The sequence below is a fragment of the Rutidosis leptorrhynchoides genome, chromosome 4 (assembly GCF_046630445.1).
Source record: "Rutidosis leptorrhynchoides isolate AG116_Rl617_1_P2 chromosome 4, CSIRO_AGI_Rlap_v1, whole genome shotgun sequence".
NCBI classification, from domain to species: domain Eukaryota; kingdom Viridiplantae; phylum Streptophyta; class Magnoliopsida; order Asterales; family Asteraceae; genus Rutidosis; species Rutidosis leptorrhynchoides.
In genome coordinates, this window is record NC_092336.1 from 589,501,765 (window position 1) to 589,516,437 (window position 14,673).

The window sequence follows — 14,673 nt, forward strand, 5'->3', positions numbered from 1 at the left end:
GAACCGTTGCGCATAGGATTGAGCAAGAAAACAACTAGTAAAACATTATGTTGGTCAATTGCAACTGTCTAAACCTTACATCGACCACCAAGAATACTCAAATAAGTAATTAAAGAGGGACCAGTATAAAGGCTAAAGGCTAGAGTGTTTCAAAATTGTGATATTAAACAATGGCTTTTCACCAAATGATCTCCGGGACTATTAAAAATGACACAACTTTGACAATAGCTAAGGGACCTGTTAGTCATATTAAGGACGTGTTAATAAGTCTGAAATATGACTGCATCGGTCCCTCTAGACTACCCTTGGTGGTTGGTGCCATATCTGATCATCCAAATCATGAAATAACATTTTGAATTTACTAACAAATCTAAGTTGATGATACATATTGAATATTGAATAAATATTAAAAACAGAACAGGTCTGAATTTACATCTTTATTAGATGAGAGCTCAGTCATACAAGCCACAAATATTAAAGAAAAAAAAAAATTCTTCCTAAGAAAAATGTAGTTCAAAGATTCTGTTGCGTTAATGGGTTTTGTTATATGTATGTAATAGAAGAGTATTTCAATGATCTAATCTCGACAAACACAGTAATAAGCCACATCTTCTCAGGGAATGTAGTTGGGTATCACGACTGAAGCTTTTTGATTCCAGGAAAAGAGGGAAGAACTGCAATCAGAGCATCACCGTATCCAACAGGATCTGTTGATGCATATCCAACATGTAAGATATAATTAGAATTAGATACAAGGTGACTAACATGATAGAGTTAGCGAAATGAGCAGTTCAAACGAGTGTTGCAAATGGATGATTTGGTACAAGTCAGACCAGATTCACCCGAAAGAGTTGCATCCGAAAGTATAACAACCTATCCAAACTTTTTATGCAAACTGCAGAAACAAAGGCTGAACCTTTTCTAAAATTCAACAATTTTCATAAATTTTAGTTTGTCAAATATGAGAAAACATATTCTAAATCAATAATAATCCAATTTGTTGAATATAACACTTAACATAAGCTTTATGTATCAAGACTACACTTTGTGCGTCTGTAAATTGGTTTAAACCCTCAATGCGTTTGACGTATTTTTTAATGCAATTTTTTTTTTTTTTACCCAAACATAACCTAAATCAACCCATAACTAAGTGGGTGAAGTTGACACCTCTAGATAATACTATTGACAGTTTTCGAGAAGAATAAATTGTGCATACCACCATCATTATAAAGTATCTTAATAACATCTCCAGCTACATCAGACTGTAAAACAGAAGTGTAAAAGAAGGTAAGAAAAAAAAATTCAGTTATAATTTTATTTTTAAGTATGTTTATGATTAATTATATGAGGAGAAAGCATTGTTAATTCGTTAAGGTGAAATAAATAAGCTTAAGAGGAATAATAAGAATGTATAAACCTCAATGGGAAGTTCTCCACCAAGCTGCTCAATGTAACAAACAACTTGACCTTCCTTCACTATTTGCTTCTATTAGAACGATGCAGGACAAAGAGTCACACACAGATATTTAATTAAATTTATTATATAAAACCAAAAATAAAATAAAAACGCATAGTCTGCGACAAAGTAAGTAAGACGTGGTTACCTCTTTGCATGGTGGGGGTGCTTTCTTCCCCTTAATAGTTCGCGATCTTCGAAAGAACCCAACCTGCATTACACAACTTAATTAACATATTTATAAGGAAACGATCTTTACCTGAATAAAACATAGATTCATTATAATGGTTCTCACCCTTGGAGACTGAATTATAGCCAATCCTTCATCAGCAGCTGTGTCGAGAATTGTCTGAACTGAAACAGAACTAGGTTCAGCTTTAGTGATTGCTAAAGACCGTGATGATGCGGACCCGTTTTGTTTAGTTGCATCCATGGTTGTACTTACGATTGGAGCTGAAACTGCAGGCGGAGAAGGAGAACTTGTACTTTCTCCTGTTAAGTCTCTCCGTACAAAAAATGGAAATCCCCCAAGCTTATAACATTTAAAGTTGGTTCAGAGACATGGATAAAAAGTACAAGGGCATTATAGTAATTTAGTAACTGAAGATGTGTTTTCAATTTACATCTACTTACTTTTAACTCGAACTCTGCAATTGATGTTGAATCACAAATTTCTGTTAAAAGAAAATCCACCTGTAAATATGTTAAAAATGGAAATCTAAAATTCTATAATTCCCTTTGATATAATATAAAGTAGGATAGGATAGGATAGGATAGGACATGTTTTAGAAAAGTATTTTTTTTTTTAACTGAATGATGTAAATCACTTACATCTGAAGCACTTGGTGTAAATTGGCTTGTTGATTCAGACGATTTTTCAACCACCGGAAAATCATCCGAGTCTGTACCAGCTGCAACATATTATAACTTATTAACGTGAGTGGTCACATTTTATCATGAAATGATACTAACATGAATCAATCAACACTATAGCTATCAAATAAATTAGAACATACTAACAATTCATCCTCCATAATCATATCAAACATCATTGTAACTAACACTATCACAAACCATCAAACATCATGATTATTTCAACCAAATAGAAACAAAAACTTACATTGAAGAATCTTAACAGGCAAACATAAGCACTGGTTGGACGTCTTATATCACCAAACCATCAAACCGTTGCGAATTCGAGACCCGTAATCCATTAGCATTCTGTTGTAAATTAGCTAGCTCAACTTTAGCAGGACCTAACCTTAAGTTATTATTAAGTTTCAAAATTGATGCCTCAAAGCTACCTGATAACAAAATTTAACTGCTAAATCAATTTTAAGATATAACATTTATAAAAAAAAAAAAATGCCAAATTTATCTCCTAAAACCCTGGAAAATGGTATGACTTGATGGTATATAGATATACATACATATACAATTAAATAGGGGTTTTGTAGGATGAACTTAATATAAATTGGGAAGAGAGGGACTTACATGAAGCCATGGAAGGTGTTGTAACTTTGGGGGTAATGTAATTGTTATGATGAAAAAACTGAATAAATAAAATAATAATAAATAACGGAAAATGAAAGAAAAATGGAGAAGAGATGATGATAAAAAAACAGCTGGAAGGGGTTGACTGTTTGTAGTGGTGAACTGGTGATCTTGTTTCTTCCGTTATGTTCGAGGCCCAACCAACTTCCCTTTGTTTTGGGTTGGTAAAACTATATTCAGTATTTTAGTAAAACTAGCCGGTCATATTTAACACAGAGCTTTTTGAAGCTTTTATGAAAACACTAGTATTTGATTAAATGTTTATGGCTTGTAACTGATTTCTTTCTACTCCGTATCCAAAAATTATAAGCTATTTTAACTAAACAAATTTTCTAATTAGATTAGATTTTTTCATAAAATGCTAGATGCTTCAAAAAGTTTCAAAAGATCTCTTACCGAATATACGCTTTATGTTGTATACGTCAGTTTTGAAAACCATACTCAACACGAAACGAAAAGAAACAAGTGAAGATATACAGAAATGAAACACGTTTGTCACATTTTAACATTCCTTTTTAGTCATCATACTCGTATTTAACATTCCTATTGTCTCATTATAAATATTCATTTTAAAAATATACATTAAAATTTTTAAAAAGTCCGTTGACTTTACTTTTCACCTATGAAATATCATTTGTATCTAGTTAGGGCTACACTTAAAATGTTTAGACATGCGTAACTTATTTGTACGTTAAATGACCACCTCCAATAATCACCTTACTAACAATGTACTAGTGTATAATTTATTACTTAAAGTAAAGTATAATTCTCAAGCCATTATATCATAAAGGTAAGGATTTCTTAATGAAAACTATTAGAGTTATCATTGAGAAATTTAGACATTGGAAAAACACTTGTACACTTGCACTAAATTAATCCTCCTACTAAAATACAAAGTTTTAATATAAAGGAAGACATTATTTAGTGTAATTTTTCTTACAATGTTTCATTTCAAAATGGAAGGGTCTTCCCCTTAACATTCGTTTCATTATTTTCCTTCTCAAAGTACATAACTTTAACTTTAGAGTTGTTATTAGAAATTTCTAAACTCGAAAAATCCTAAAATTATAAATGTAAATTTACCAATTAGACTAGAAACGGTTTACCTATTCAAGAGATTAATAAAGTAGAGTTTAGTTGTTTTTAAGAACTTATGATTTTTAAACTTTATTTGATATAAAAAAAAGTGAAAATTATAAATAAGCTTCTTCCATCAAACTTAATAAGTTTCGGCTTCAAATTTAAAAAATGAACTTTAATTAACTCCAACTTTAAACACTAGGGGTGTGTTTAGACGAAAGTAGCTGGAGCTGGAGCTTATGAGCAGGAGCTTGAGCTGGAGCTTATTTTTGAAGCTGATAGCTTGAGCTGGAGCTTATTATTTTTTATAAATGTTTGGTAAACTAGCTGGAGCTTATTTTTCAGTTCATAAGCTCTACTTTTTTTCATAAGCTACTACAAGTAGCTTATTTTTTCAGAGCTTATGATTTTCATAAGCTCTACTTTTTTTGTCTACCAAACGAAGCTTATGACCTGGAGCTTATTAAAATCATAAGCTCAAGCTCTAATAAGCTTCCATAAGCTCCAATAAGCTACGCGCCAAACACGCTCCAGCTATAAGCTCCCGTTAATTTCCGCCACACACATCCGTAAAATTAAAACTGACGGCTCCGTTAACGACTACACCGTAACATTTTGACACCCTGATCCATCAAACCACAGACTATTTGACGAATAAGTAATCGGTACTTTCCCCTAAAGTCATCACCGAAAACCACCACCTCCATCGCTCCGATCACATTAACACACTGAACAAACTAATCCATTCGTAAGGACATATAGATATATAAAAAAAAAAAATGTCTCTAACGAGTGTAAAAATGGCGGAAGATGTATGGTTAACATGTCTCACTCATGCATTGTCCACCGAAACTGAAGAAATTATGGGCCTTCTTCTCGGTGATATTCAGGTCTTAGCTTGTACATTCATCTGTATCTCTAATTTCCCTATTATCATTCATTTGCTTATGATTATCTACATTTTTAGGGTTTTAGGTTGTGTTTTAATTTTAGCGTCAATAATTGTGTAATCATTAGGGCTGTACAGATCTATTTGTTATGACTAGATAACGAATTATTTGTTTTGTGAATCTCGCTCATAATTGGGTGTATATAGCTTTGTTAGGTTTTAAATGTGAAATTACAATTTCAGCATTCGAAAAGTGGAAGTGTGACTGCCTTGATTTGGGGAGCGTTGCCGCAACCGCGTAGTGATAGACAGAAGGATCGGGTTGAAACGAATCCCGAGCAGCTGACTGCTGCATCAGTTCAGGCTGAGATATCCTTTGTATTAGTTCACCTATATTTGCAAGTACGAAAAACATATGGTTTATCAATTAGTTACTTGCTTCTTGCTCTATTAAATAAAAATTTATAAGCGGTTATTGCATTTAGATAAATGAGAAATACTCGTAATTTGTTTAATTAACTCCGTAACACAAAATGACTGTGGAAACTGGAAGAACGACTAGAGTGATTGGCTGGTATCATTCACATCCTCATATCACAGTCCTTCCTTCTCATGTTGGTAAGTGTTCATAAATTGCTACTAGTTTGAATAGGAGAGTTATACCTTGTTGTTGATTTGTCAAGTTCATCTTTAAAAAAAGAGGCAAATTATAATAATTTATAGTGTTAATAAGAATCAGAAGTTTAGTAGATCAATGGAGTTTCTATATCGAACGTTTTGACAGTCAGTGTTTGCATAGTGCTGTAAACTTGAGGCCCCATAGTTAGCATAAGCTCAAATAACTCAGTGTAGAAATTGTAACCTGCTGATCGGTGTATGTAAATGTATTTCTTTTTCCGAATCTATAAATGTTTCTCATTGTGTGTATGCTTCTGCAGATGTGCGGACTCAGGCTATGTATCAACTTTTAGATTCTGGCTTTATAGGGTTGATTTTTTCTTGTTTCAATGAAGATCAATACAAGGTATGAAATATAAACACTACTCTGAAATTTGACCTGTTATTTAAGATAACTTTATGCATGACTCTAAAATGAAATTAAACTTCTCTCTCTCTCTCTCTCTCTCTCTCTCTCTCTCTCTCTCTCACACACACACACACACACACAGACACAGAGAGAGACACAGACACAGAGTTTTGCAATCGATGTTTTTTAAATAGTAGAAATGTAAATTTTGACCCAGTTAATTATGAATGGGTTTTTAAGGCTATGTTTTATATCTAATGGATCAAAAGGGTAAAAGTTAGGACAATTATATATATTATGGTTGAAATATTTGGATCTTCTTTTATCACATCTGACAGTAATTGTTCAATCAAAAATCAAAAATAAAACTTAAAGGACAAAAGGTATTTCTACCTGTACCAAAAGTTCATCCTTTTGACCCTGTTAACTAAGCTATTTTTGCCACCTGTAATTAATTGCATATGGATAGTCACACAGTTTTATCAGCTACAAAGAAGACGACTAGTTGATATGTCGAACTATTTTAAACACGATTTCAATGCTATCAGGTTGGAAGAATACAAGTTACTGCATTCCAGTCGTTAGATGGAAAGCAAAATAATGTCTTAAGACCTGTTCCTTTATCCCCTGTGCATAAAAGTTCGGTTATAGACCTTGAATCTTCATTAAGTACTGAGAATTCACTCTCTAGTTCTGGTTCAGCATTGATAGATCTAGAACGTGATACTGGTGACTCAAGAGCTGTTGCAGGAGCTTCAAAGGTATACCTTGTAATTTACATTATAGATATAATTCGTACAGCCTATTAAGTGTTCATAGCTTAACATTGATTCGTGAACTCTTGATTATAACAAATGTATACTTTAGTTTTAAGTTTTCTGACTGATAGTCTATTTAATATATGCTGAAATTTGTATATATCTTCAGGGTGGACCAAAAGCATCTGCCTTGAAAGGTTTCTTCGCAAATGCCGATAGAGGAGGGAACTACTCTACTGGCAACATAGAAAGTTCAGTAGTTGATATTGACCCCATGGATATGTCTGAAAGTATGCAAGAGGCGATGCATCGTTCTACTATGGAAATGAGGTAAGCATATGTTTGTACGTATCTCAAAATCTTATATTTATATCCTATACAAAATCGGTAATGCTCGTTTGGATTCAAGTGCTGTTATTTTCATCTACGAGCCATAATTCTACTATTGGCACTTGTCTTCAGTTATGGTAGTGTCTATCAATTAGAAGAGTTTGTAGGTTTTCATTTACCTAACTATTCTAATACGGATAGTTGTTGCCTAAATGATACAAACGAATTATACAAATAGCATCACTATGTCCCTGATTCTGTTTTATTCATCCATTTATTTGATAATTACTAAAGCAAATCATTTCCTATTTCCTAATAAATTAAAAACTCAGTGGATTTACGTGGGTTATTATTAACAGAAGTGGCATATTTGGACCATCTATGTGTGGGTTGATGCAGGTTATGTTTTATGTCTAATGAGTCAAATGGCTAAAATAAAGATAAAAATTGCTCTAAACGGAAATGGGCTTTAAGTCACCCAGAGTGTATTTATAATTCATAAAACTTCCTATATTATCGTATTGTAATTAAAATATTATTTTATCATTGAATACAAATACAATATATATATAAAGTTGTGAAAACTAGACTAAAGTGTTTTGAGCCGACCCGTTTCCCCTTACAAAAGTTGGAAGTTTTCGTCTGTTACGCGGCCCACCTAATGTGTCACTTCTACCGATTGATGTTCACTCTTCACTGTTTATGTGTTTGTATTTAATGTGTATAACACACAAATTGATCTTATTTCTGACAGCGGTGCAGAGTATGTCAGGAAAGAAGTTCCTCTTCATGTTTTGCCAACCTTGTCTCTTCTCAAACTTGACTCGCCTCTGACATCATTCACTGATTTACAATCTGTATTGTACGAGGAGGAACGGACAGCATATCATCAAGCAATATTACAAAATATAAGGTGCATATGATACTTCATTCCATCATATATGGACTTTGAGGTGGTAATTTCAACCCATTTATTTATGAGGTGATCAATTCGAGTCATGTTTTATTCTAATGGATCAACGGAAAGCGCTAAAAAAGTCCTAAAAAGAAGTTCATTTGAAAAGTTAGATTATGATTAAAATGAAAACTACATGATATTTTATATCATTTATTGACACCCTGATCAGTTATATTTACTTTTTTCAAAAAAACAAAGATATCATGGGCAACAATCCATTTGAGTTCAACCCGACCTGGTTCATTTTGGCTGGTGCAAAAGGTTACCTGTTTGAACCAAGCCTATTAAGTACTCCTTATTACCTAACCCGCTCATTTGCCACCTCTAGATATATTGCTTGTTCTTCTAGATTCTTCTATATAAATTCTTCTATTTAATTTTGACTATTTAATGTAGGGACGGGAAAGTCCATCCGCTTTCATTCATTCATCATACTTCAACCTATCAAGCTTCTATCTGCAAACTAATGGAATATTGGTTAGAATTTTCAACTCTTGGTCTATACAAATATAAGTATTAAGTTTGTATATCTTATCACGATAATCAATTTTGATTTGCAGCTTAAGTCCTGCCATAAATGCTCTTCAGGACCGTATAGCAGAAAATGAGATCCGGGTATGAAAGCATATCCAATAACTAGATTAGCATGCCATAATGTAGGTTTTGTTGAGGTGGCAATTTCACTCCATTTACAATGTGTTTTCTTTCAACCTGGTCAAATGATTTAAGTGGGTTGAAAGTTCCCCATACTACATTTTAATTCATACAACTTCCTAAATCGGTTTATTCAAAGATATTATAATAAAATTGTTTCTGTAATCATATGAAGCCAACCTGACTTGACCTGTGCTAAAAATGACCTGCTTTGACCCAATCCCATTCTGACTCGTTACCCAAGCTGTCCGACCCATCGATATTTCCACATCTCGTTACTATTATTTTTTTATATGCCACAAGTGAACAATATAGATTTAAATTACCATCCATAATTTTTATTACCCATCCATATTTCCGAAAGTAGCAACTCCTTTCTCTGCTTCTTTGGACGTCTCAGCAGATTCATTCTGCGGCAAGCCCAGCTCGTTTTAGTTTTAAACCCAACCCATTTGACCCGTCTAAAAAATCTGACCCCTTTGACCAATGACCCGTTACCCGACCCAGCCTGACCCATTTGGACCCGTTTAAAAATTTGTTCCGTTGTACTCATGACCAATTTCAACCCAAAACCATTTTGACCCGTGACCCAACCTGACCCGTTGCCAGTTATAATATACATCATGACTGGAAGCTTAAGATGGGCATATGTTATGACTTATATCAAATTACTGATCTACGCATTATACACTTGATATTTGTGAATTAGCTGCGTGTGCTTGCGAATGAAGCCAAAATTCTGGAAAAAGAAAGCACGAGAGGGGTTGAGTCAAGTTCTCCACGAAATGCTTCAACTCATGGACCCAGAGGATCTCCCAAAGATTTGTACAATCCCTTTGAATCTAGTAGTATGAGATCCGTGATTGGTTCTAGTAGTCGTAGTAGAAAAGGTTTTTAGTCGTTCTGGGCTACGTTATCCTTTTTTGGTTTACTTGCTGCAGCATTTGGTTCATCAGCGTTTTTGAAATTGGAATTGTATGATATCGGAAAATTATGTTTTACTAGATAGTGATTGGATTGTAAATGCAGATCAAGTTACCTGTGTAAATTTGTTGTCTTAAGGGTTATGTGTCTTCTATCTGAACACAGCTTGAAATCAATGTGTAATCAACATTGGGTGCTGTTATTTTCATTGGGTTTATTTTACCTCCAAGTCTCGGTTAGTCAGTTGTGCATCAAACTAACTTTCTTCCGGTGGGTTGGGCTTAGTACAATGTATACCGAAACACTCATTTATTACGTTTGGAAAGTAAAAGAGCATGCATACACATCTTATGAGCATTATTGATTTGAAATGAGATTTAAAAATAATTGTTTTATTAAATAGAGTTTTTTTGGGTAAGCGAGGAAACCCTCCTATGAACGAGCACATTGGTTCCCCCATAGAAGGTAAAACCTCGGGTAATCAAACTCCCTGAGCGCGAGACCTGGTACCGGGTGAATTTATTAAATAGAGTTGAGATATCGTTAGATTGGTTTTGATGTTTAAATCTCTTTATCATAAGCTATTTCAAAGGAGCATATATTACATATTGTTAGATTGTTTTTGATGTTAGAAATCTCTTTATCATAAGCTATTTCAAAGGAGCATATATTATATATTATATATTATTAATATTATTATGTTAATTATTTGAAAAAAAGAAAAACAATAAAGAAAAGGATTATAAACCAAAACTTCGATTATTTTGTATTTTGTATGAACTATAACAATGCGCCATCAAATAAACGTAATTGCAAAAATGCCCTCGCGAGTCATAAGGCATTCTTGCGACTCACAAGGTGTTCTTACGACCGACCTTGCGAACGAGTCCCCTCAAACTTTGAAGGGAATATCTTTTCTATTCGTAGCTTCGATTTACTCACTGTTTTTTTATATTTTTTATTTGAAATCTTGTATTTTTCGAATCTTTTTGTTAAAAAACAGCCGAAGGCGGTTTGCCCCAACAATTTTTAAAAATACAGCCTCGAAGACCTTCATTTTTATCGTTTTTTTGTTGGTTTTGACTTTTAAGCGTACTTTGACCGTTCATAACTTGCTATAAAACATTCTAACTTGTGATTCGTTTAATTCTCCATCACTATTGACTAAAACTAAACAAATCATCTCAATCAATTTGAACTACATTACACAACTCGAAAAATACACACTTTTTTTAACAAAAAAATGGTGCCTAATTATGAACTACGAATCAAAAGATATCGTGGTCTGTAAAATTTCGATTATGCCTGGTTTTGGCCACTCTCAAGGTCGCTAGAACATCTTGCAACCAGTCATTCGCAAGGTCCCAAGACCACTTTGCTCAGTCGCAAGGATGCTTCGTAACTTGCGAGGGCGTTTTAGTAATAATGTTTTTTAGGGGTACCGTTATATTTTGTTAGGAAACTAGTTTAAGTGGCCCGCGCGATGCCGCGGGTCCTTTCGGGTTGCATATTCATAGTTAACGTAGCGTTATGTATTTACAGAAGTAAAAACGTTTTGCTACGGGTGTTTTTAGATACACGTAGTTAGTACCTAGTATACCTAATGGCCTATGCAATTTTAACGTCAGGAAGATTGCTTGGAAAAGGGGAAACAGAACCATCGATATGATGTAGTTAGTTTGGGAAGTTTATTATTGGTGTATGTATATATATTGAAGATAGTCCGATGTATTTAGCCTTTTTTATAAGTGTTCGTTTAGCATATAGCTAGTCCCGTTGTGTTCGTAAGATTTTTTTGAGTTGAACGGTGGGTTCAAAAATATTTAATGCGTGGCAAGCGGGAAGATATGTCTCGTTGAAAATTTAGGTGAAGTTTGATTAAGACTATTAATTAAAATAATAAATTTATATTTTGTTCCCCTGATTTGAGGGTTGAACTTGCAAGGTGTTTAAAGTTTGGGGGTGGGGGAATTTTTTTTTTTTTTTTCCATTGTCGTGAGGGGTCAAAACGACCACACCCGCCATGCATTTGTTTTTTTTTTTTTAGTTTAAAGTTTAATTTAATTTAATTAATAATTTAATAATTAATTTAATTTAATAATTTAAGGAAATGAGAACTTTGATTATTATTAAGCCTAAAGAAAACCCTAAGGAACATTTCATAGAGACATAGATTTGCCGCTTTTTATAAAGCCCAGCCCAATACGTGAAATAGCATTGGGGCTAATGTAACTGACGACTCAAATGCAAATTGACTACATTGACCACCTCAGCAGGTCGTGGGTGACGTGTACCTTCTTTTCAACACGGGCATTTAAGTAAATTCACAAATTCTTTCATTAATACAAATACAAATACTGGAACACAGTTCATTCATGTATCCTATGAATTCTCTACGAGGACACGAGGCTGCTGCTCTTTGAATAACTAAAATAGTAAATAATCGAAAAGTTCAATTCTCTCACAAAATCTCAGAAATCGGTTCATCGGTGAACTGTTAGGTATAATTTAACTTTACTTTCATCAATTAAATTATTATTTATCAATTTACTATTTTTGAATTTTATTAATCACAGCATTTGTTACGATTTAGGTTTTAATTGATGTTTAGATCCAGTAAATTACATGATCTGTTGATGCTTTATTAGGTTTTTTAGTTAAGTGTTAAAAAAATTATAATTTAGAATATATAATTTTGTGGTACAAATGAGGAAGGTCTTTAGGTGAAATTTTGGGAGGTGAAACCCTAAGGTTATGTTCTGTGAATTTATTATTTTACGTAAAATTAGAATTTGAGTGAAATTGGTTGAATTTGGGGACTTTAAGCTGTAATCTTAAGTTAGAGCCTTGATTTTCATACTATTCAATTAATACCTGGGGTTCGATCATAACCTTAATTTCAGATTATTTCATATTTTGAGTGTTTAAGCAATGGTCCTTTATATATCTATATATAGTTAGTGATAGTTAGGGAATCGTTACATTTCGGACATGGCTACATTTAGAGTATCACATGTAAAGGTATAAACCAAAGCACTAACTTTTGCTTCAATATAAAACATGTGAATTGTAATTGTGAGATATTGTTTGTAGATCTGTAGGATTATCTGATTATATCCAAAGCTAGTTACGTTTCATCTATTAATTTACTCTTGGTTTACTTGATATCAGTGAAGATGCCTAAGGAACGAAGGTCTTCATCTCTTGATAGGTGTAGGGTGTCCCCGTACTCTCGTGGCTACAACAATGCTGAAAAAAAGAAGCCCAGGGCTCCTACCTTACCAGTTGGAGATGAAAATGAATGGGAAGACGCTCGATGCCCAATTTGTATGGAGCACCCTCACAATGCTGTACTTTTGCTTTGTGCTTCTCGTGAGAAAGGGTGTCGCCCGTACATGTGCGACACAAGTTCACGCCATTCAAATTGTCTTGATCAGTTTCAAAAGTCATCTACTGATGAAGAACAACAAACGAAGCTTGCTTGCCCTTTATGCAGAGGCCAGATCAACGGGTGGATTGTGGTTAACCCGGCCCGCAAATTCATGGACTCCAAAACAAGAAGTTGTTCATTGGAGACATGTGATTTCACTGGGAACTATTCACAATTAAGAAAACATGCCAGATGCGAACACCCACGTGTTCGACCAACAGATGTAGACCCTGAACGTGAACTCGAGTGGAGAAATTTGGAAGATGATCTGGAGAGACAAGACATGTTTAATATGCAGTTTGGATTCGATGATGATGATGATGGTGATGATTTTGATGATGACGACATTGAGGAATTCATGGATTCTGAGTTTGCTAGCCCTTTGGAATATGATTTGGATTTTATGCACTTCTTTAGTTCATTTGAATCAGGGTTTGATGATGTGTATTATGATGATGATTTGGCAGTTGAAAATAGTATCTTTTTGGATAATTGGGATGATATGTTTAACTTTTCATTGTTACATGATTTGGATAATAGAGAATATGGTAGGTCGAGAGGCCCGGTCCGTACTGATAACAGGTTGTCAACAGGACCAAGAGAACATGGCCCGAGCACTAGGCGCAGAAACGGGACCACACATCGTAGATCAAGGTCAAATAATCAACCAAGTTCACGTAACCGTCAGGAGCAGGTAACTACATTGGTTGATTTTCATGAGCTTAGCTCAAACCTGCCTTAGTTTATATGTCAATGTCCTCCTGCAACTATTCATGGATTCAGGGTTAAGGTTTGATGGTATTTTTCAAATCCTTTGACTAAATGCAGGGTTACTTGGATGATCTTTTTTATTTATAATATTATTATTATTTAAATTTAAACTTTGCTGTCTGGTCAAATTTGTACTCTGATTTACTTCTTGAAATGTAGAACTTGTAGTTATATATGGATTTATTTTCTTTGTTTCTCAAAAGTGAGAAAGCTTTGTTCTTTTGTGTTTCTTATTAGTTTTTCTTGGTGGGAAATACCAAATTTACTGATCAAGTAAACATGCTTTTGAACAAGATAATATCATAATCGAGCTTGATCAGATTTTAGCTCATTAAGATTCGACTTGATTTTGATGGTACGCCCTTGACGTATGGTCAAATTAAGCTTGTTTTTATATTGTATCAGTTTATTGTGTATCACATAATTGCATTGTCAAGATTCAACAAAAGTTAAGAAAAATGGAGGCAAGATGCTAACCCAAATTGACACAATAAACTATCTGACAAGGACATTAAACCTCTCTAAAGTGGTATTTGGGTTAGTTTATTTAGAACAGCTTGTACTGCATCCAATCAGCTTATATCATTTCAAATAAACTCTTTTAGAAAGCTTCTCATGTGTCTCTTCTTAGCTACAGTTATTTAGCCCAAAAAACAATCAAGTTATAAGTTGGTTGGAACCTTTGAATACTTGTATTCAGATAATAATGCAATATGCTATTAACTGTTAACACGTGCAATCAAGATAAAGCTAAGCTAATTCAAGCATCTCTTTAGTGATAGTGGGCAACCACTAAATTATAGAAACGAAATAAGAGTAATAAATTAGAGGAGTTGTAATAC

At 33.8% G+C, this 14,673-nt stretch overlaps 2 protein-coding genes and 1 pseudogene across 2 annotated transcripts; 2 read left to right on the top strand and 1 right to left on the bottom strand.

Annotated features, from left to right (window-relative positions):
• Positions 1 to 1,526: 1,526 nt before the first annotated feature.
• LOC139842907 (uncharacterized) lies at positions 1,527 to 3,086 on the bottom strand (annotated as a pseudogene).
• Positions 3,087 to 4,684: 1,598 nt separating this feature from the next.
• On the top strand, positions 4,685 to 9,839 carry LOC139845589 (uncharacterized). The gene is made up of 10 exons (XM_071835850.1): positions 4,685 to 4,980; positions 5,223 to 5,348; positions 5,510 to 5,597; positions 5,918 to 6,003; positions 6,555 to 6,767; positions 6,934 to 7,094; positions 7,849 to 8,007; positions 8,449 to 8,529; positions 8,613 to 8,667; positions 9,416 to 9,839. The coding sequence occupies exons 1-10, from the start codon at positions 4,870 to 4,872 to the stop codon at positions 9,602 to 9,604; spliced, it is 1,269 nt and encodes a 422-aa protein (XP_071691951.1). The 5' UTR covers positions 4,685 to 4,869; the 3' UTR covers positions 9,605 to 9,839.
• A 2,177-nt stretch (positions 9,840 to 12,016) lies between these two features.
• Positions 12,017 to 14,003, top strand: LOC139845590 (uncharacterized). The gene is made up of 2 exons (XM_071835851.1): positions 12,017 to 12,131; positions 12,802 to 14,003. The coding sequence occupies exon 2, from the start codon at positions 12,807 to 12,809 to the stop codon at positions 13,800 to 13,802; it is 996 nt and encodes a 331-aa protein (XP_071691952.1). The 5' UTR covers positions 12,017 to 12,131; positions 12,802 to 12,806; the 3' UTR covers positions 13,803 to 14,003.
• Positions 14,004 to 14,673: the final 670 nt, after the last annotated feature.